The sequence below is a fragment of the Erinaceus europaeus genome, chromosome 17 (assembly GCF_950295315.1).
Source record: "Erinaceus europaeus chromosome 17, mEriEur2.1, whole genome shotgun sequence".
In the NCBI taxonomy this organism is placed as follows: Eukaryota; Metazoa; Chordata; class Mammalia; order Eulipotyphla; family Erinaceidae; genus Erinaceus; species Erinaceus europaeus.
In genome coordinates this window covers 29,084,384-29,108,109 of record NC_080178.1, presented here as the reverse complement: position 1 = coordinate 29,108,109, position 23,726 = coordinate 29,084,384, and the positions used below count along the sequence as shown (strand labels likewise).

General features: G+C 39.7%; 1 protein-coding gene across 1 annotated transcript in view; it reads left to right on the top strand.

Annotated features, from left to right (window-relative positions):
* Nucleotides 1-23,726, top strand: part of QSER1 (glutamine and serine rich 1) — a 72,498-nt gene that overhangs the window by 14,716 nt on the left and 34,056 nt on the right. The window contains exons 2-4 of the mRNA XM_016191290.2: nucleotides 5,699-5,811; nucleotides 7,784-7,945; nucleotides 12,268-15,933. Of these exons, the coding sequence (XP_016046776.2) occupies nucleotides 5,699-5,811; nucleotides 7,784-7,945; nucleotides 12,268-15,933 (3,941 nt within the window). The remainder of the gene's footprint in view (nucleotides 1-5,698; nucleotides 5,812-7,783; nucleotides 7,946-12,267; nucleotides 15,934-23,726) is intronic.

The window sequence follows — 23,726 nt, the reverse complement described above, 5'->3', positions numbered from 1 at the left end:
AAGATTTTATTAATGAGAAAGGTAGGAGGAGAGAGAAAGAGCCAGATATCTTAAGTGCAGGTGGCACAAAGCACAAGAACCAGCATAAGGATCCCAGTTTGAGCCCCCAGCTACCCACCAGCAGGTGAATGCTTCACAGGCAGTGAAGCAGGTCTGCAGTTGTCTATCTCTCCCCCGTCTTCCCCATCTCTCTCCATTTCTCTGTCCTATCCAACAGCGATGACATCATCAACAACAACAATAACTACAGCAACAATAAAACAAGGGCAACAAAAGAGAATAAATAAATAAATAAGTAAATAAATAAATAAAAACAAAACCCAGACATCACTCTGGTACATATGCTGCTGATGATTGAACTCAGGACCTCATGCTTGAGAGTCCAGTGCTTTATCCACTACGCCATCTCCTGGACCACTGTGTTGTGGGGTTTTTGTTGTTGTTTGTTTGTTTTTGTTTTGTTTTTTGAGAGAGAGAGAGAGAAATTGAGTGGGAAGGAGGAGATAGAGAAAGGAGAGGAAAGGCTATCTGTAGTTTAACTGCTTGTGAAGTTTCCCTAAGTTTCATCTAAACCAGTCTAGCTAGGTCTCGCAAACCTAGGCTGTTTTGCCATCAGTTCTCCCAAAAGTACTAGCTAAGCCTGACCCTGTTGAGCTTCTGAAATCAGATTAGATCACACATGTTCAGGGTTGGTATATGGTCATAGTCAGTTACCATCACCCCCCCCTTCTGTGGTTAGCAGTTGATAGTCAATCAGCTGTATATGAATATGGGGTAGATAATGTATAATATGAAGAAGTATTGGTAAAGAATTTGCTTAGGGCTAGAGTATATTCTAATTTGATTTATCTATTATCTCAGACTTTAAATTTGACCTCTCTTAGTTTAAGATGCTTTAGGCATCCTGACCCATGTTACTTGTCCTATGTTGTTAGGCCAGTAGATGTTTATGCAGTATAACTAAACATAAAGTAATAAAACTTTTTCATATGACTTAATACCCTCACTCTCATTACTGTGTGATCACTAATCCTATTTAAATAACTTGACCAGATTTGTCTGACTCAGTGAAGCATGACAAACACAAAAATGTGGATAAGCTAAAATAGTTTTGCTTGGATTTGCTTAAATTAGATGGCTTAACTTTTTTTTTTTTTTTTTAACCAGAGCACTGTTCAGCCCTGGCTTATGGTAGTGCAGGGGATTGAACCTGGGACTTTGGAGCCTCAGACATGAGAGTCTGTTTGCATAACCATTATGCTATCTACCCTCCACCTGATGGCTTAAAATTTTAAACAATTTCTTTCTCCCCCCTCCCCCACCTCTCATCCTCAGATAATTTCTTACTGATCGAATTCTGTATCATTTAGATGAAGCAACTGGTGCTGTCCTAACTTAATAGACACTCAGCTAAGTCGGGGGTGGTGAAATGGCTGACGTGGATGGTAGGCTGCTTTTGTGGCCAGGTGATGGTGTATGTACCTAGTTAAGCAGACACATTACAGTGTGCAAGGATCCGGGTTCAAGACCCTGGTCCCACCTTCAGGGGAAAAGCTTCACAAGCAGGGCTGCAGGTATCTCTGTCTTTCCCTGTCTTTTTTTTTTTTTAGCCCCCCCCCCCCACTGCCACCTTCACTCGGTGCTTTGCCCCTCTCTTTACCTCCCTATCTCTTCTTTCCTTTCAGCTTCTCTCTGTCTCTAGCCAGTAAATAAATAAATAAATATTTAAAAAATAAGATAGTGGGCTGCTTTTTCAGGTGCATGACTCAGGCTCAGGCTGAATCTCAGCCCCCACTGCACTGAAGGAAGTTTTGTGCTGTGGTATCTCTCCATTTATCTAAAAAGCAAACAAACAACAACAACAAAAACTTTTAAGTCAAAATTTGATTTGGCTAGAACTACAAAGGGTCTAGTAGAATGATGCCAAAATAGAAAAGTATCAACCACTTGGAAGGATGGGACTTAAGTAGAACTGTGCTTATACAAAAACTAAAAGTTTTTTTTTTTTCTTTAATTAATAAGAAAGATAGGAGGGAAAGAATCAGACACCATTCTGGTACATGTGCTGCTGGAGATTGAACTCAGGACCTCATCCTTGAGAGTCCAGTGTTTTATCTACTGCACTACCTCCTGGACCACAAAAGGTCTTTTAAGTTTTTTTTAAATATTTATTTTCCCTTTTGTTGCCCTTGTTTTTTATTGTTGTTGTTATTGGTGGTTGTTGTTATTATTGGTGGTTGTTGTTAAATAGGACAGAGAGAAATGGAGAGAGAGATGGGAAAGACAGAGGGAAAAAGATAAACACCTGCAGATCTGCTTCACCACCTGTGAAGTGACTCCCCTGTAGGTAGGAGGGCAGCGGGGGCTCGAACCGGATCCTTATGCCAGTCCTTGCACTTGGTGCCATGTGCACTTAACCAGCTTTGCTACCACAGGACTCCCACAAAAGGTCTTTTTTTGCTACTGGTTAGTATTTTTGCGATTGATCGGTAAAGAACATAGTGATAGAGCACAGGAATTGTGTCCACTGAGCCTCCTTAGTTTGGACCTCGACACTACATCCGCCAGAGTGACTCTTTTGGCTCTCTTTCTCACTAAATGAATAGATTTTGGAGTTAGCTCAGCAGTTGAGTATCAGACTTGCCTCAGGGGTGGATGGTGGAGGGTGGATAGATTAACGGTTATGCAAAGAGACTCTCATGCCTAAGGCCCCCAAATCTCAGGTTCAGCAAGCCCCTGCACCACCATAAGCCAGAGCTGAGCAGTGCTCTGGTGTTTAACAAAAAGAAGAAAGAAAAGACTTGCATGCCCAAGTTCCCAGGTTCAACCCCATGTGCCACATAATAGTACCGCTCTAGTCTTTCTTGCTCTCAAAACTAAAACTAAAAATGAGTAACCAAGTCTTTACGTGGGGGCAGTGCAGAGCATAATGGTTATGAGAAAAGATTTTCATTCCTAAAGCTGCCTAGTCCCAGGTTCTATGCCTTGCACCATCAGAGTTGAGCAGTGCTGTGGAAAAAAAGAAAGAGTGAGATTAGACTGGAATCTAATGTTCTTTAATGTGCTGTTGACTAGAGTACTAAATTCTAGTAAGTTATGCTTTTGTATGACATAGAAGATGGTAGTTTAAAATTTGATTTTATTTTTAACTGCCACCAGGGTTGTTGCTGAGGCTTGGTGCCATCATCATGAATACATTGCTCCAGTCAGCCATTCCCCCCACACCTTTTATTTTTCTTTCTATTTTATTTGATAGGACAGAGAAATTGAGAGGGAGAGGGAGAGAGAGAGAGAGAGAGAGTCCTGTAGATCTCTTTCACCATTTGTGAAGCATCCCCCTGCAGATGGGGTTCAGGGACTTGAACCTGGTTCCCCATGCATGATAATGTGTGCATTCAACTGGGTATACCACTGCCTGCTGGCGCCCCCCCCCCCATTTGCTACTAAAAGCTAATCTAGGGGGATCAGGTGGTGACACATTTGGTTGAGCACATGTGTTACAATGTGCAAGGACCTGGGTTCGAGCCCCAGTCCCCACCTGTAGGGAGAAAGATTTGTGAGTGTTGAAGCAGTGTTGCAGGTGGCTCTCCTCTCTATCTCCCCCTTCCCTCTTGATTTCTGGTTATCTCTATCCAATAAATAAAGAATAAAAAATTAAAAATGTATATGCTAATCTAGGACTGGGGAAGTAGTACAACTATAGTGAACTAGAGGCCCCAGAGATAGGCCTGAGACCCTAGAGATCCCAAGTTCCATGTGCCAAAGTAAAAGTAGTATTTTCTTTAATTTATTTATTTTCCCTTTTGTTGTCCATGTTTTTATTGTTGTAGTTATTATTGTTGTTGGATAAGACAGAGAAATGGAGAGAGGAGGGGAAGGGGGGGGGCTCCTGCAGACCTACTTCACCGCCTCCCCTGCAGGTGGGGAGGAGGGGGTGCATCTCCAACAGGAATCCTTATGCTGGTCCTTGAGCTTTGCTCCATGTGCGCTTAACACACTGCACTAACGCCTGACTCCCCCAAAATAGTTTTTTCAAAGATTGAGAATAATTCTTTTATTAATTAGAATTTTTTTCCAGTGACAAATTATTTAATGTAGAAAAGAAAGTGATAACTGCTTAAGGCAAAGTCATCCATCAAGTGCTTAAGTAACTTACTACTATGCAAGTACTGGCTTGTTGGGATTTAACAAATTTCACAGAACTTTTGCTAATTGAATTTTAAACTTGGAATGTGTTTTACCTCTTAAGTATATTGAATATAAGTGTAAGCCACTCAAGGAATAGATTTTTACATATTAGTAGTATCTAGACATAAACCATACAATTTATTTGGCAAAGGTAGAAGCAGAGGAAATTATTCATTTAGCACAGAATTATAAGAAACAAAACAAAACCCAAACAATAGGGCCTCCCCCATATTTACAAATTATTTTAACCATTATTCTGTGAAACATTTGACAGGGTTTACAGGTTTTTGTTTTGTTTTGTTTTCAAGGTCCAACACCCATTTTATTTTTTCCCTTTTTTTTTTATTGATTTAATTATGAATGACAAGTCTGGATAAGAGGGGTACAAATCCACACACTGCCCACCACCAAAGTTCCATATCCTATCCCCTCCACTGGAAGCTTCCATATTCTTTATCCCTTTGGGAGTATGGTCCCAGAATCATTATGGGGTGCAGAAGAAGGGAGGTCTGATTTCTGTAGTTGCTTCTCTGCCTGGACATGGGCGTTAGCAGGTTGATCTATATTCCCAAACTGTTTCTTTTCTTTTCTTTTCTTTTCTCTCTTTCTTTCAAGATTTTTTATTTATTTATTTTTAAATATTTATTTTATTTATTACCTTTTGTTGCCCTTGTTTTTTTTTTTTGTTGTTGTAGTTATTATTGATGTCGTCGATGTTGGATAGGACAGAGAGAAATGGAGACAGGAGGGGAAGACAGAGAGGGGGAGAGAAAGATAGACACCTGCAGACCTGCTTCACCGTCTGTTAAGCGACGCCCCTGCAGGTGGGGAGCCAGGGGTTTGAACCAGGGTCCTTCTGCCGGTCCTTGAGCTTTGCGCCACCTGCGCTTAAATTGCTGCGCTACCGCCCGACTCCTGATTTTTTATTTATTTATGAGAAAGATAGGAGGAGAGAGAGAAGAACCAGACATCACTGTGGTACATGTGCTGCCAGGGATCAAACTCAAGTCCTCAAGCTTGAGAGTCCAATCCTTTATCCACTGCGCCACCTCCCGGACCACCCCAGACTGTTACTGTCTTTCCCTAGTGGGGCAGGGCTTCAGAGAGGTGGGGTTCCAGGATACATTGGTGAGTCTTTTTTTTTTTTTTTAATTCCCTTTTTTTGCCCTTGTTGTTTTATTGTTGTAATTATTATTGTCGTTGGATAGATCAGAGAGAAATGGAGAGACGAGGGGAAGACAGAGATGGGGAGAGAAAGATAGACACCTGTAGACCTGCTTCACAGCTTGTGAAGGGACTCCCCTGCAGGTGGGGAGCCCGGGGCTCGAACCGGGGGTTTGTTTTGTTTTTATGTAGACTGTATTCTTGAATAAATTTTTAGGTTTACAGAAAAACTAAGAGATATTACAGGGTACCCATATAACCCCTAATTTCAAAGGAGGAAAAAAAATAACTATATGGAAATATCTGATCTGTGTGATTTTGGTCACTGATTTTTATTATCCTCTAGCTTAACCTATGAAGAAGGACATTCCTCACATTCTGAATCAGATCTCCTTCAGAGACAGACTTTTGCAGCCCCACATCAGCTTCCAGGATATGCTACCACACCTCAGCCAACAGGTAAAATTTTTTTGGTAAAATATACCACAAATTTGAAAACATTTAGTGACTATAAGAAAACAAATCTTCAGGGATCGGGGAGGTGGTGTAGTGGGTAAAGCATTGGACTCAAAAGCAAGAAAACAAATCTTCATATATTGGCTAGTAAATGTTGAATGCATGACATAGCAATGCTGTGGGAAATGTTAACATGGAGTGAGATAAAAATTTTTGTTTTTTTAGGGGCTGGGCAATGATGCACCTGGTTGAGCATACATATATACTATGCACAAGGTTCCAGGATCAAGTCCTTGGTCTCCTCCTGTAGGGGGGAAAGTTTCACAAGTGGTGAAGCACTACTGCAGATGTCTTCTTTCTCTCTCCCTCTCTATGTCCCTCCCCCCCCCTTAATTTCTCTGCGCTATAAAAATAAATATTTTTAAAACATTTTACTGACAGTGTATATATAATTAATTGGGAAAGTATATATATATATATATATATATATATATATATATATACACACACACACACACACACATATATATATATACATATATATATATATATGTATACATATATATCTTATTTATGCCACCAAGTTGCAGATGCTACCATTATGCCAACCTGACTTCTCTGGGCAGATGACCTCACCAGTGTACCCTGGAATCCCACCTCTCCAAGGCTTTGCCCCACTATGGAAAAATAGAAACAGACTGGAAGTATGGACCCACCTGCCAACACCCATGTTCAGCGGAGAAGCAGTTACAGAAACCAGACCTTCCATCTTCTGCTCCCCATAATGATCCTGGGTCCATGCTCCCAAAGGGATACAAACTAGGAGAGCTTCCAGTGGAGGGGATGGGATACGGAACACTGGTGGTGGAAACTGTGCCCCTCTTGTCCTATGGTCTTGTTGATTATTTACTTTTTAAAAATCTTATTATTATTATTTTGGATAGAGTCAGAGTGGGGGTAGATAGTATAATGATTATGCAAAGAGACTCTCATGCCTGAGACTCTTAAGTACCAGGTTTAATCTCTTCACCACTATAAGCCAGAGCTGAGCAGTGCTCTGTTAAAAAAAAAAAAAAAGAGTTAGATGGCAACTGAGAAGGAAGGGAAGATAGAGATAGAAAAAGAGAGACAGGGAGTCGGGCGGTGGCGCAGCGGGTTAAGCGCACTTGGCACAAATTGCCAGGACCTGCGTAAGGATCCCAGTTCGAGCCCCCGGCTCCCCACCTGCAGGGGAGTCGCTTCACAAGCGGTGAAGCAGGTCTGCAGGTGTCTGTCTTTCTCTCCCCCTCTCTGTCTTCCCCTCCTCTCTCCATTTCTCTCTGTCCTATCCAACAACAACGACATTAATAACCACAATAATGTTAAACAACAAGGGCAACAAAAAGGAAAATAAATAAATAAATCTTTAAAAAATAAAAAAAATAAAATAAAGAAAAAAAAAAGAAAAAGAGAGACACCTACAATACTACTTCACCACTTGTGAAACTTTTCCCCCTGCAGAACTGGGGGCAGAACTCAGTTATGCATTGAGCCTCAACCAAGTGAGCCATCGCCCATCCCTAGGAAGTCTTTCCACTCATGTTTGTAGATTTTAAATTATAAATATGCCTGCTTAAATTAACATTTGCTATTTTGAGATAACAGTTATAGGACATTTGACTTTAGTTTTCGGATAACTTTTTTTTATAAGTAGGATCAGAATATAATTTGAAAATACATGTTTACTAGGGGAGTTGGGTTGCAGCGGGTTAAGTGCGCGTGGTACAAAGCACAAGGACCAGTTAGGATCCCGGTTCAAGTTCCCGGCTCCCCACCTGCAGGAGGGTCGCTTCACAGGTGGTGAAGCAGGTCTGCAGGTGTCTCTCTGTCTCTCTATCTCCCCTTCTCTCTCAATTTCTCTCTGTCTCTATCCAATAACAAAAAAAGAAAAGAAAATACATGTTTACTTTGGGATATGTTTTATTTTCAACAACAGGTCTTTCCGGACTCTTTGATCCTAGTGTGAACAGTGCCAGCACTAACACTAAAGAATCTTCAGTGATGAATTTTCTGTCTGCTGTTGAATCTCGAACTGCACAAGCTGCTTCATCAGGAACTACTCTTTTACCACAATTCAGGGCTCCATCCTGGCAGACAGGTAACGCTTCATCTAAGATCCATAGCAGTACTAATAAAGATACTTTTTATTGTTTTGTCATTGTTATAGTTTGACTGGAAACTGGTAACTCACCTGGTAGAGCGCATACCTTACTGTACATGAGGACCCAGGCTTGAGTGTCTATACCACTTGAGAGTATCATGGATAGTTTGGGGTTTGGGGAGGGTGTGAGAGAGGACACCACAGTGGTAGAGTGGGGTTGTGGTGTCACCTCAAGAAATTGTCACTGGTAGAGATTCAGTTTTTGTAGTCTTGTAAAACTTATCAAGTTAAAATTGAAGAAGGTAAAGATAAACTCTAGATGTATTTTTAATCTGGTAATTTAAATTAGCAATTAGTAAGTTAAAGTAGCACAGCAGGTTAAAGGTTAAAGGCAGGAGCAAAGTGCAAGGACTGGAGTAAAGATCCCGGTTTGAGCCCCTGGCTCCTCACCTGCAGGGGAATCGCTTCACAAGCAGTGAAGCTGGTCTGCAGGTGTCTTTCTCTTCCCCTGACTGTCTTCCATTCCCCTCTCCATTTCTCTCTGTCCTATCCAACAACAATGTTCATCAATAACAACAACAGTAACTACAACAGTAAAACAAGGGCAACAAAAGGGAATAAATAAATATTTAAAAATAAAAATTGGATGTGCCCTAAAGGTGGATGTTTAGATCATTTTTGCTAATTGTACAAAATAATTAATAAATATCTTATACAAATAAATTTTAATGTATATTTCCATGGGGCATATTTTTTTCCATTTTTACTATGTGTGCTTAACTGATACGCCACTACCCCGTGCACCAGGGAGACATTTTTAGAAGTAGAACTTTTGGGTCACAAAGATGCACATTTTTACTTTCGATATATGTGGCTAGAATGCTGTCTCTTACCAGTACTTTATTAATTTCTGATCCTTTTTTTTTTAAAAAATATTTATTATTTATTTATTCCCTTTTGTTGCCCTTGTTTTATTGTTGTAGTTATTGTTGTTATCGTTGTTGGATAGGACAGAGAGAAATGGAGAGAGGAGGGGAAGACAGAGAGGAGGAGAGAAAGATAGACACCTGCAGACCTGCTTCACCGCCTGTGAAGCGACTCCCCTGCAGGTGGGGAGCCGGGGTTTGAACCGGGATCCTTATGCTGGTCCTTGTGCTTTGCGCCACCTGCGCTTAACCCGCTGCGCTACAGCCCGACTCCCTCTGATCCTTTTTTTAATAAACATTTTATTTATTTATTTTCCCTTTTGTCTCCTTTTTTTTTTTTTATTGTTATTGTTATTGATGTCGTTGTCCTTAGATAGGACAGAGAGAAATGGAAAGAGTAAGGGAAGACGGGGAGAGAAAGATAGACACCTACAGACCTGCTTCACCACTTGTGAAGTGACTCCCCTACAGGTGGGGAGCCCGGGGCTCGACCCAGAATCCTTACGCTGTTCCTTCCTTTTTTGCACCATGTGTGTTTAACCCACTGCACTACTGCCCGACTCCAGATCCTTTTTTTTTTTTTTAACTTATTTTTTTTGGCACACTGTGCCTTCATGTTTCTGTAGTTCTACAACTGCTTTTCTTTTGCTTGTTTGTTTTTATTGTATTGAGACAGAGAAACTGAGAGGAAAGGGGGAGATAGAAAAGAGGAGGAAAATCAACAACACTACTTTACCACTCATGAAGCTTCCCTTCTGTACGTGTGGCCAGGGGCCTGAACTCAGGTCCTTGTACATTGTAGAGTGTGTAATCAACCAGGTGTGCAACCACCCGGCCCCCTTTTACTTTTAAATTTTAAGATTCAGAGATAAAACAGAGTACCTGCTATGCATGATGCTTCCATGTGGTGCCAGAGGTAAATTACTAGACTATATATTATATATTCTTTTTTTATTATCTTTATTTATTTATTGAACAGATACAGCCAGAAATTGAGAGAAAAGGGGGTAATAGAGAGGGGGGTAATAGAGAGGATGAGAGACAGAGAGACACCTGCAACACTGCTTCCCCACTTGTGAAGCTTTCCCCCTACATTTGGGGGCTGGGGGTTTGAAACCGGGTCCTTCCTTTTACATTGTAGGTGGGATTTAAAAAAAATATTTATTTATTTATTCCTTTTGTTGTCCTTGTTGTTATTGTTGTTGATGTCATTGTTGGATAGGACAGAGAGAAATGGAGAGAAGAGGGGAAGACAGAGGGGGGAGAGAAAGATAGACACCTGGAGACCTGCTTCACCGCTTGTGAAGCGACTCCCCTACAGGCGTGGGGGGGCTCGAACCGGGATCCTTCTGCCCGTCCTTGTACTTTGCGCCACCTGCGCTTAACCCACTGTGCTACCTCCTGACTCCCTCCTTGTACATTGTGCTCTCAACCAGGTGCGCCACCACCTGGCCCCATTGTATTATATATCCTTCTTGATTATTAATTTTTAAAATATTTTATTTAATAAGAAAGGGGGGGCAGAGACCCCAGAACACTGCTTAGTTCTGGCTTATAGTGGTCTGAGGATTGAACTTTGGACCTCAGAGCCTTGGACTTGAAAAATTTCTATATAATTAATCAGTGTGCTATCCCCCATGATTTTTTAAAAAATATTTTTTATTATTAATTAATGAGAGAGACAGGAGGAGCGAGAAAGAACCCGATATCACTCTTACACATGTGCTGCCGGGGACTGAACTTGGGACCTCATGCTTCAGAGTCCAGCGCCTCCTGGACCACCCATGATTTTAAAATTTTCTTTCTTTTTTTTTTTTATTTGTTATTAACAGTTTGTTATAAGATTGTAAGATTCCATACCACACCCACCACCAAAGTTAGGTATCTCTACTATTTTATTAATTAATTTTTATTTATTTATTGCCTCTGGCATTATTGCAGGGGTTTGGTGCCTGTACTATGAATCCACTGCTCTTGGAAGCACTTTTTCCCTTTTGTTTCCCTTGTTCTTTATCGTTGTTGTTGTTAGTATTGTTGTTATTATTGCTGTCGTTGTTGGACAGGACAGAGAGAAATCAAGAGAGAGGGAAAGAATGACAGACACCTATATGCCTGCTTCACCGCTGGTGAAGCGACCCCCATTCAGGTGGGGAGCCGCAGGCTTGAAACGGGATCCATACACTGGTGCTTGTGCTTTGCACCAAGTGGTCTTAACCCCTGCGCTACCACCCAGCCCCCTTACAATTTTATTTTTATTACTTATTACCAGAGCATTGCTCAGCTCTGGCTTATGGTGGTGTAGGGGATTGAATCTGGGACTTGGAAGCGTCAGGCGTGGGAGTCTCTTGTTTGTTTGTTTATTTATTTATTTTTACTATTCCCTTTTGTTGCCTTTGTTTTTATTATTGTTGTTGATGTCGTTGTTGGATAGGACAGAGAGAAATGGAGAGAGGAGGGGAAGACAGGGAGAGAAAGGCACCTACAGTCCTGCTTCATCACCTGTGAAGCGACTCCCCTTCTGCTTCTAGCGTTTGCCCTTCTTCCGTAGCCAGTCAACAGCATCAGGTTGAGCCTGATGTAAAGTTTCGAGACCTCCTTTGAATCTGGAGAGGTGGCAGTCGTTGACTATGTGGGTCATAGTGACTCCCCTGCAGGTGGGGAACCGGGATCCTTACTCTGGTCCTTGCACTTTGCGTCCCCTGCGCTTAACCCCTTGCGCTACCGAAGTACTCCGGAGTCTTTACATAGCTATTATGCTGTCTACCTCCACCCTCTCTCCTCTTCTTTATGTCCCTCTTCCTTCTCGATTTATCTATCTCTGTTTACTAAACAAACAAACAAACAAATAACAAAGGGAATGCAGACTACTTTGAAATGTTTGAAAATTCGCATACAAAAAATTTTAGTCTTACAGATTTTGAGTTATAATCTTCAACCTATTAAAATCTCTAGAAAGACATGGCGCAAAGCGCAAGGACCTGCATAAGGATCCCAGTTCAAGCCCCTGGCTCCCCACCTGCAGGGGAGTTGCTTCACAAGAAGTGAAGCAGGTTTGCAGGTGTCTTTCTCTCCCCCCTCTGTCTTCCCTTCTTCTCTCCATTTCTCTCTTTCCTATCCAACAACAATGATATCAATAACAACAACAATAATAACTAAGACAATAAAACAGCAAGGGCAGCAAAAGAGAATAAACAAATAATTAAATATTTTTAAAAAATCTCTAGAAGGCCTGATTAACTTTATAGAAGCTTTAAATTATATACCATTTCACCTGTTAATGTTTATAAGTCTGAATATCCTGGAAAATGTATAACAAATGTATTTCTGTGAAAACACAGATACAAGAATCTGTGCTATAATTGCATAGAAATCACTTATATTTTATCTTCACAGGTATGCATTCCTCAACAGCATCAGAGCTATTTGTTACTGGACCTTTGCCAACCACTGGAACGCTTCCACCCTCTGCTCTCTCTGCCCTCTCTGCTTATCAACATCCTACCACCTTCAGCAATAGAAACTTTGCTACCACCTCACCTTTGGTGCTTCAAGATTCAGTTTTTAACACTACATCAAATGGAATTCTAAACCCTCATGACCCTTTACTACAAATCAAGACTTGCCAGGGAACCGTTCCATCTGCTTTGGCCTTTGAACGCCTGGGCAATTCTGCACTAAGTAACAGTGTACCACCTCAGTCTTCAACTTACCGCTCCGCTCAAGAGTCTGCACCCCATCTTTTACAACCTCAGTTTAGTTTGTTGCCTTCAGCACTTGGGGGAACCCAGCAAACTCCTCAAGCCTACAGCTCAACTCTCTTTACTAATTCTACTGCTTCCATTGAAAGAGCTCTTCTCAGAGAATGTAGTGTTATTAAACACCATCAGCGGCCTTCAGGTACTAGTTCACAACTGACTGGTTCACAGCATTCCTTACAGAGTTATCTATCAAATGCAAGTGTAGTTAATTTTCAGGAAACAACCAGGCAGTCATCTTTATCCTGTAGCCCAACTGGAGATTCTACTCAGGTGAGCAATGGAGAATTGCAACAGAAGACTTCCCAGGTTTCAGTGGAACTTGCTCAGTCTTATTCATCTGCAATTCCATCATCAGGTTATCTTCCTTCTACTACAGAAGTAAAAAACTGTTCTACAAAACAACCACTATCATCAACTAAGAACCCCAAACCTCAGAACATAATTCCTCCTGTGCAAACACTAAGCTATTCCAAACCCTTACATAACCAGAGTTCTGTAATATCAGGCCAAGCACAAATTTATTCTACAGCGCAGCTACCAAGCCTTTTATCAGTTAGTCAGTCCCAAAATTATGGTTTAGTACAGCCACATAATGTACCATCTATTGTTCATTCACAGGTTTATAGGTCCAACAAAGTTGAAAAGTTACCATCCTTATATAAAACATTGACTTTTTCTGGACCATCACAGTCTTTAACTTCTGAAAATCAGACACTAAATTATTCATCTAGTCAGCAAGAGGTATTAGCTTCAGTTACAAGTGCAAATTACCCTGCTCAAACAAGAGATCTGTCATCCGTTAGCCAGTCTCAAAATTATTCATCTGGTCATTCTCAGGGTTTGTCTCCAGTTAGTCAGACTACAGTTAGTTATTCATCTCAATCACAAGTATTGTCTGTTGTTAGTCCTTCAGAAAGCTATGCTTCTGGGCAGTCCCTGACATTAGCAGCTCCTTCTCTTTCTTACACCTCTGCCTCTCGGGCTCAGAGTTTGCCAAATTCTAGCCCAAACCAGAATTACATTTCTATGCATTCTTCTCAGAATGTTCAGACTCAAGACTCATCATCTCCCCAGGCTCAAAAGTTTTTGCCTTCTGTCCAGCCATCATCTTTTGCATCCTCTACTCATTGTCAGACATTACAGAATAATATACCTTCTCCTGATCCAAAGACATATGCTGAAAGAAAACTCGATTCAACGGTATATACAACTTCAAAGCAAGAAAATGATTTTCCAGTGCAAGAGATACAGGTACTACAACCACAAGTTTCTCTTGAGTCATCAACCCAGAGGGTATCTGATGGAGAAATGAATGCTCAAGAATCAGCCTATAAGGTGTCAAAGGCAGATGATAGATACTCTCAGAGTGTAATCAGAAATAATTCCCATCTAGATGATCAAGTTATTGGGGCTGCTTTACAGGGGTCAAAAAAAGAAGAAAGTGTGATTGACTCAGTGACACAACGTAACCAACAAATAGGCAAACTCAATAACGCAACAGCCCTTGACATTAAGAAAACAACTAATTTAATGCAAACATCACAAGTAATGTTGAATACTAAAGACCTAAACCAGCAACATTCCCTTATACATAAGGTACATGAAACCAAGGCTCCAGAGCAGCATGATCAAATGATTACTGCTTCATCTCAGATTCAGATTCCAAATCATGCTTTTGGGCATGGCCATCAGGCATCTCTTCCTAACACACAAGTCCTTTTAGATTCTACCTGTGATTTACAAATTCTTCAACAGTCAATATTGCAGGCAGGTTTAGATCAGGCAAAAGTATCTGTACAAGTACAGCGTGTTCAGAGTCCTCAACAAATAGTACATCCATTCCTTCAAATGGATGGTCATATTATTCAGAGTAATGGTGACCAGCAGCAGCAGCAGCAGCTCCATCCTCAAAATTCTGAAATTCTGAAAATGGACCTTTCTGAGTCTTCAAAACCATTACAACACCTAGCAACAAAGGATCATTTTAGTACAAGTCAACATGACTCAAAGAATCAGTTTGTTTCTCTTGGATCAATATGTTTCCCAGAGGCAATGCTTCTTGGTGATGAAAGAAATATTTTATCAAATGTAGATGATATTTTAGCTGCTACAGCAGCAGCTTGTGGGGTTACTTCTGATTTTTCCAAGTCAACTTCAAATGAGACCATTCCAACTGTGGAAACTGGTGATTCAAAATCTCATTTTCAGCGATCACTAGGTGGTGGTCCTGTGACTTCAGATTTTAACACAGTTACAACTACTGTAGGAAAGTCACAGAATATGAATGACATTTCTTTAAATGGAAATCAAGTTACTGTAAACCTCTCACCAGTACTTAGCCTGCAGTCAAAAGTGACACTTGACCAACACATTGAAACACCTGGTCAGAAAAAAGCAACTTCGTTAGTCATTGGACCAAGCCATGAAATTCAGGAACAAAATCCCGGCTCATTCAAAAAGCAGTCTGCTACCAATCATGAATCTGAAGAAGACAATGAGGCTCCTATTGATAGTGCATTAAATAATAGAAACCAAGAATTTGTTTCTAGTAGTAGAAGTATAAGTGGAGAGAGTGCTACATCAGAGAGTGAATTCATCTTAGCGGGTGATGACAGTGTTTCTATGAATGCTACCAGGAGTACATTTTCACTGTTGACGATGGCCCAGCCTGGGGATGCAATCAGTGTCAAAACTGAAGAAGAAAACCAAGATTTAATGCATTTTAATGTCCAGAAGAAAAAAAATAAGGGGAAAGGGCAAACTAAAGATGAAGGCAACAATAATCTGAAACAGCTGAAAAGGCCTGTTCCAGGTAAACGCCAAACACCAAGGGGAACAGATATGTATTTGCCATATACTCCTGAAAGTTGTCAGGAAGGTGATCAGCATCAAGAGAAAATGAGACAGAAGATCAAAGAAGTAGAGGAAAAACAGCCAGAAGTCAAAACAGGATTTATTGCCTCTTTCTTAGATTTTCTGAAATCTGGGCCCAAGCAGCAATTTTCTACTCTTGCTATGCGAATGCCCAACAAAAGTAGACGACCAGGGACCCAGATTGTTCGTACATTTTGTCCCCCTCCATTTCCAAAGACTTCATCTCTAACACCTACATCGCTAGTGTCTGAAACGGGGGAAAACAGTTTATCAGAAAAGGTTGATAATGAACTTAAAAACTTGGAACATTTATCTTCATTTTCCTCTGATGAAGATGATTCTGGAGTATGCAGTCAGGATATTTATAAAGGCACCTCTACTTCCTTACTGACTTGGGATGCTACTTCTGATAAAAAAAAGAAAACAGGTAAAAGCTTTAAAATTTACATACATAAATAGAACTTTCCACTATTTTTCTGGATAATTTTTTTTTTTTAGTAATAGTTTGTATTTGCTTTTGAGGTGACCTTGATTTACAAGCCTATAAAGGCTTTAGAAGTCACAAAATTTTCACCTCCTCAAGTTCCACCAATGCACCAATATCTCTACATCAAAGTCCTTTGGACCCCCTTCTGCAGCAGCTCACCCCCCATTACAGATTGGGATTTAACTTTAGTAGTTTTAAAAAGGTCTACAGATAAAATTTGAGGACAGAATGATGGATATGTATGTAAAACTATCCTAGGTTTTTTCCTCGGCTTCTTGTCACATAAAGTGTAATATAGATAGTATGCTCTACAAACTTATATACTCTGAGACATCTTGAGGTGATTTATGAATATGTGGAATTGTATTGGGAGTGCTGTGATAGTATAAATTGATGTGAATTGATCTGTTTTCTTGGTATGCCAATTTAACCTGAAGATTAACATTTTATTATTAAATATGGTTATAGTGTACAGTATGCAAAATTGATATAATTGAGATAAAACTTAAACGTCTGTGCTGGCTCTAGACTCTAATGCCCAAGTTATGTATGGTTACGGTTCAAGAAACTTAAAAAAAAAGATTTATTAGTGAGAGAGAGAGGGAGAAAGGATCACTCTAGATCAGTGTATCATATTGAGACTTGAACTCAGGACCTCATGCTTGAGAATCCAATTCTTTATACACTGTGGTACCTCCCAAGCCACAGAGAAATACCATTTTAAGAAATATGGAATTAAACAGTTGACAGGTATGTGTAAAATTACTATTTTAAGGAACATGGTAAGAAAGCAAAAAGCTGCCATCTCAGTACTAGAACCTAGTAGCAGTGTTAGGAGATACACGTTATTTCCAGTATACAAGTTATTTAAACTGAAGTAATTGTCTTGAGTCCATACAGTTAGTTAGTTAAGTGACAGCTGGTTAATTCAGTTCTGAAACCTGTATTCCTGCCTAGCTACAAACTGGTTCTTACTAGCATTTCTCTGAACTTGAAACTACTTATAACAATTAAAGTCATATGAAAAAACTGGTATATTATTAGTACAAGTGCTAAAGAAATTTCGTTTTCAGGGGCAGGTAGTGGTGCACCTGGTTGAGCGCACATATTTCAATACACAAGGACCCAGGTTCGAGCCCCTAGTCCCCACCTGCAGGGGGAAAGCTTCACAAGTGGTGAAGGAGGTTGCAGGTGTCTTTCTGTCTCTCTCCTTCTCCACCCTCCTCATCTCAATTTCTGGCTGTCTCTCTCCAATAATAAATGAAGATAGTAAAAAAAAAATGTGAAAAATTTTTAGTGAGATTTTATACTCCCCTTCCTGAACTTAGAGTGTTTTTAAATTACTTTCATGGCCCCTCTGACACTCTTAAAATATATCCTTAGTAGTATCTTTGCTTAAACATGAAACAAAAATTAGTTTCCAAACAAATGTCATTATCTCATTTTTAGTTAAAATCATCACCATCAACTCAGTCCTTACTGTTCGGTCTTTGAATTCTTTTCTTTACCATCCAGTTTGCTTCCCTGTCTGCAGGATATCACTCTTGCAGGGACTATTGCAACATTCTTCTTGAAATCCTTCCCACCAGTTTCTGCACTAGTCTATCTTCCATATGGTCATCAATTTGACTTTATTTGAAAAACAGAAAAATGATTTTTTTACTTCTCTGCTTTGAAATGCTTCTTGGTGCTTCATGGAACACATCTTTAGTGTGTAAAAATTCTCTTTCCATAATTTACTCTTCATTTTCCCTCTTCTGACAACTGAATTTGACATTGTCCTGTGGACCTTTCACAATTATGAGCCTTTGAGCATTCCTTACATGACATGTCCTATTTTATATTATAACCCAGCAGACATGAGACTATAATTTCTGTTCTAAAATGTGCATCTAAAACTTGGTTCATCCAGACAACTGTATTATCTCATTCTTCATTAAAACCATCACCCATCAACCTAATCTTTACTAATAGATTTGTTGTAATCCAGAGGTTACTGGAAACTTTCAAATTCTAATTATTAATGGATAGATTATAAAAATAATACTTTTTAACATTAAAAGATTTTTTTTTTAAAGTTGAGCAGTAGTGCAGCGTTAAGCGCAGGTGGCGCAAAGCACAAGGACCAGAATAAGGATTCCGGTCCAAGCACCCGACTCCCCACCTTCAGGAAGAGTCGCTTCACAGGCAGTGAAGCAGGTCTACAGGTGTCTGTCTTTCTCTTCCCCTCTCTGTTTTCCCCATCTCTCTCCATTTCTCTCTGTCCTATCCAATAATGACAACAACAATAATAACTACAACAATAAAACAATAAGGGCAACAAAAGGAAATAAAATAAATATTTTTAAAAATTTAACTTTTTTTCTTTTATTAGGGGATTAATGTTTTACATTCAACAATGAATACAATAGTTTGTACATGCATAACATTTCTCAGTTTTCCACACAGCAATACAACCCCCACTAGGTCCTCTGTCATCCTTTTCTAGGACCTGTGCCCTCCGGCCCCCACCCCCCACCCCAGAGGCTTTTACTTCGGTGTAGTGCACCAGCTCCAGTCTGCATTCTGCTTAGTGTTTTCTCTTAAAAATAATACTTTTTCTCTTTCTTTTCTTTTTTTGGATGGAGACAAATAGAAATCAACAGGGAAAGGGGAGATAGAAACATTTGCAGTACTGCTTCACCACTTGTGAAACTCTCCCCAGTAAGTGGGGACCAGGGTCTTAAACCTGGGTCTTTGCACCCTGTAATGTGTATGCTTAACTGGGTGCACCACCACCCAAACCCTTGAATAGCCCCCTATATATGTGTGTGTATATATATATATTATTAATTTTCCCACCTGCAGGGGGAAAGCTTCACAGGTGGTGAAGCAGTACTACAAATGTCTCTTCTTCTCTATCCCCCTACCTTCTCAGTTTCTCTTTGTCCTATCAAATTAAATAAAGTTAAAAATATTTTTAAAAATAAAAAAAATGATTTAGTTACAGAAAAGAGAGAAAGGGAGAGAACCAAAAATTATTCTTGCATATATAAGCCTGGGATCAAACTCATGATCTCATAATTGAGGGTCCATCACTTTACCCATTGTGGGTTTTGTTTTTGTTTTTTTTTCTTTTAATTTTTTCTTTTGTATTTTACAAGAGCATGGAAAAAGCCAGAGCATCACTCTGACATAGGTGGTGCTACTTATCAGGCTACTGTGCCACCTCTAGGACCACACACCTGATGAGACACAAATGCCACAATACAAAAAAACTTTTTGGTACCATTCCTAAAGTTGCTGAGATTTCTGTTCAGTCTTTTAAATCTTTTGTCCCCTCTGATCTTCGGATACTTTCTTTATTGGGGAATTAATGTTTTACATTCAACAGTAAATACAATAGTTTGTACATGCATAACATTCCCCAGTTTCCCATTCTTCTTCTAGCGTTTGCCCTTCTTCCGTAGCCAGTCAACAGCGTCAGGTTGAGCCTGATGTAAAGTTTCGAGACCTCCTTTGAATCTGGAGAGGTGGCAGTCGTTGACTATGTGGGTCATAGTCTGTCTGGAGCCGCAGGGGCAGTTCGGGTCGTCTCTGGCTCCCCAACGATGGAACATAGCGGCGCACCGGCCATGGCCTGTTCGATAGCGATTGAGGAGGGCCCAATCATAAAGTGCTAGGTCAAAGCCGGGTTGACGCTTGCAGGGGTCTGTGATGAGGTGTTTGTTCTTTACCTCAGCTGACTGCCAACTCTGTTTCCAAGAGACTGGAACAGAGAAGTTCAGTGTAGGTGTAGGGGACCAGATTGGGTGACGAGACGTCCAGCGTTGGACAGGGTGGGCGAAGATATCCGCGTATATTGGCAGGTCCGGTCGAGCGTAGACATGGGAAATGAACTTAGATGATGCCGCATCCCGACGAATATCTGGCGGGGTGATGTTGCTAAGAACTGGCAGCCATGGAACCGGGGTGGAACGGATGGTTCCAGAAATTATCCCATATAACAATACAACCCCCCCTAGGTCCTCTGTCATCCTTCTTGGACCTGTGTTCTGCCCACCCCCACCCCAGAGTCTTTTACTTTGGTGCGATACGCCAATTCCATTTCAGGGTCTACTTGTGTGTTTGTTTGTTTGTTTGTTTTCTTCTTCTGTTGATCTGAATTTAATTAACTCTCAGCCTTCTCAATTCTACTGTTGAGTCCATGTAGTGAGTTTTAAGCTTTCAGACATTTTTTTCAGTTCTAAGGTTTGCATCCCCCCCATTTCTTCCTTTCTTCCTTCTTCTTCTTTTTTTTCCTTTCCTATTTTATTTTTTTCCTTTTCTGTTTTATTCTATTCTTTTTTATTTTATTTTCTATTTCTATTTTTTTCCTTTTCTATTTTATGTGGGGGGTATCAGTTTATAGTACAGTTGACACATGGGTAGTTTCTTGTCTCCCTGTGTTAGATGTCTGTGGGATACTTTCATGTGACCCCCACCTTAGGTCCTTTTCTAATTTGTATTTCTCTGAGGATAACTTAGATTTCAGTTGTTACCATGTCATGCATAGGTACAATTGTAGCTTTCAAATTCTGTCTGATCCTTTCAACATCAGAATCAGCCTATCTGTTGAATTTATTTATTTATTTGCTTCTTTATATGTTGAGTAATTTTAGATTTTATTCTAGACATTTTGATTCCTGTCCTATAAGATTCTGGGTTCTGTTAAACTCTTCTGGAGAGCGTTGATTTGTTTTAGCAAGAAGTCAGACCACAAATTCTATCTTATTTTTGAGTGGTGATTCTTTTGGTGCAGTTTTCAAAACCTTTGCAGTCTGGATCATTCTTAGTGGTTAGTCTGGAACTTGGGTTGATGATAGACATTGTTGTAATTTAGCTCTTTTTTTTTTTTTTTTTTTTAATTTTTTATTTGTAATTTAGCTCTTAAAGCCTGTGTTTCAGTTTAGTTTTATTCTGCATTTGTGATTTAGTTCTATTCTGCATTTGTGGAGGTTAGGCATGAAATTGTTATTGTTATTAAAATAAATTTTGGCATACTTTGGCTGTGGTTTGATCGAACAGGTTTATTACATGAGGGTTATTTAGGTACAGCGGACTAGGCAAAGGGGCAAGGATTAGCTAGCTAGTCATGATGGCAGGGAAAGCCTCAGAGTCTTTAAGCTAAGTTTACCAGAGTGCTCTGCTACACATGTTCAGGTCCCCTGGGGAGGCGGCATGGCAGGTAGGGGGAGGTGGGAGGAGAGCACACAGGAACCAAGCACAAGAACTGGGAGAGCTCAGGAACCAGGGAACAGAGTAATTACCAACTCTAGGCTACACGTGTTCTGTCTCAGGAGAAGCACTTGGCGGTCCTGGGGAAGAGAGCAGGAACTGGAACAGAGAGTCATCTCTGGCAGACACACTTCAAAAGCTTCTCACACACCCAGAATTGCTTGTGGGGTTGTGTAAGTCCTTAGTATGCTCATAGGCTGACAGCAGCCATATGCTAATTGCGTCCCAAAGTCCATTATTCACTCCGTGAACTGTTCACAACAGATTGTGGTTAGTTACACACAGAGAATTAGAGAATACCATTCTGGGAATTTCCACAAACTACACAACTCCCTGCGTCAGTTTTTCTAACCATTTTGGCTGGGAAGCTGGAATTTTTCTTGGAAATTTAGTTGCTTCTGCTTTGAGACAATTTAAGGAGTTTCTCTTTGAAATTATATTGCCCATTTCCTGTGTACTTCTGCATATGGGCCACCTGTGGTTAATGCCAGATGATTAGAGAAGAAAGAACTGAGGATAAATCACTATTGAGAAAGAGAGAGAGAGAGAGAAGGGAATAAAAGGGTGAACTAAGGAAATATCTCCATATAAAGATTGTTTAGGTTTGTGCTTCTCTCCAGTTTTGATTTCTAAAGCTGAGCTTTTCTTATTTTCTACTATATTGCTGCTTATTTAGTCATGATGAATTAATTTAATCTACGAGATTTAAGTTGCTTGTGTTGAGACTTTACACCTAGATTCATGAATGAGATTGACTTTTTCTTCTTTATTGTGTTCATTGTTTAATCCAAGGCCTGATACACATGTGATACTGTTGAGCTTCCTGACCAATTCTGTGTCTGTCTGTCTGTCTGTCTGTCTGTCTATCTATACATGGGAGATAAACATTGTGGCACTGCTCCACCATCTAACTTTTCTTTTTGTAGACAGAGGTAGAGAGAGACCCCACAGTAGTACCAAAGCTTCTTCAGTACAGTGGTATCAAGGCTCAAAATTGGATTGTGCACTCAGCAAAGCAGAACACTATCTAAGTAAGCTATTTTACCAGGGCCCATCTACTTAATTTCTGCTTTATCAGTTCTTTTTTCCAGACTTATTGAGGTTTAATGTAATACCCTCTTACAGGCTTCTTGAATTTAATACTTGGTTTTTGTATTTGCTTACTTTCTAACAAATATTATTAAAGTTTTCAATTTCACACTCTTTCTATCTACCCCTCTGGTTTCCATTTTTAGTACTTTTACTGTCCTATCTGAATGATTAGTTACTTCACTTTTCATTTCCTTTATACCTGAGGAGTTATCTGGAATGGTGGATTTTTAACTGTTTTCTGATAGGTATGGGGGAGTTTTGTTGTTACTGTTTATATTCCTACTACTAATTTGTGGTTTATTATGGTCAAGGGAATAGGAATTACATAATGTCAGCATTTTGAAATTTGCAGAAGCTTGTTAATGGCTTTTATTTATTTAATTTTTTAATGGCTTTTAAATAAATGCTTCTTTCCAAGTATTCCATGAGTATCAAATACTAAGGAGGCTATATTATAGTATCAAATGCTAGAAGAAAATATGTGTGTGTGTGTTGGAGGTCAATGGTTTATCTAGGCATTGTTTTAATCTATCCCAGTAAATCTGTAAGGAGTGACAGATAGATGGAAGAAGTATACTAAAATATTTAGAGTTGTTATATTACATGAGAATTTGTATTCTCTACTTTCTTATGTTTAAAATTTTTAGTAAGTTTTTTTTTAAATCCTCCCTATCCTTGCTTTTAGATTGCTTGATCTATTGATTCCTGAAAAGGGTTTGTTAAAGTTTTATTGTTTTTCTAATATCATATCCTTAGTATATTTTGAACCCACATAATTGGATACATACAATTTCAGTTAAGTCTTCTTTTGTCATAATATCACTTCTGGGGCTTGGGGGGTAGCACTGTGGTTGAGTGTACACATTACAGTTCGGAAGGACCCTAGACCCCACCTGCAGGGGGAAAGCTTCATGAGTGGAGAAGCGGGATTGCAGGTGTCTGTCTCACTTCCTTTCTGTCTACTCCCTCTTTATTTCTGGCTGTCTCTATCCAATAATAAATAAAGATGATAAAAAACAACTTGCATTTAAAGATAAATATCACTTCCCATTAATTTCCCAATTATGTTTTAATATTGTACTAATTTTAGTACATTTTCTATGTTTTCCTTTTTTTTTTTTTTTTTTGCCTCCAGGGTTATCACTGGGGCTGGCTCAGTGCCAGCACTACGAATCCACTGCTCCTGGAGGCCATTTTTTCCATTTTGTTGCCCTTGTTGTGGTTGTTATTGTTATCTTTTTTTTTTTTTACTTTTAAAAATATTTATTTCCTTTTGTTGCCCTTGTTTTATTGTTGTAGTTATTTTTGTTATTGATGTCGTTGTTGGATAGGACAAAGAGAAATGGAGAGAGGAGAGAAAGACAGACACCAGCAGACCTGCTTCA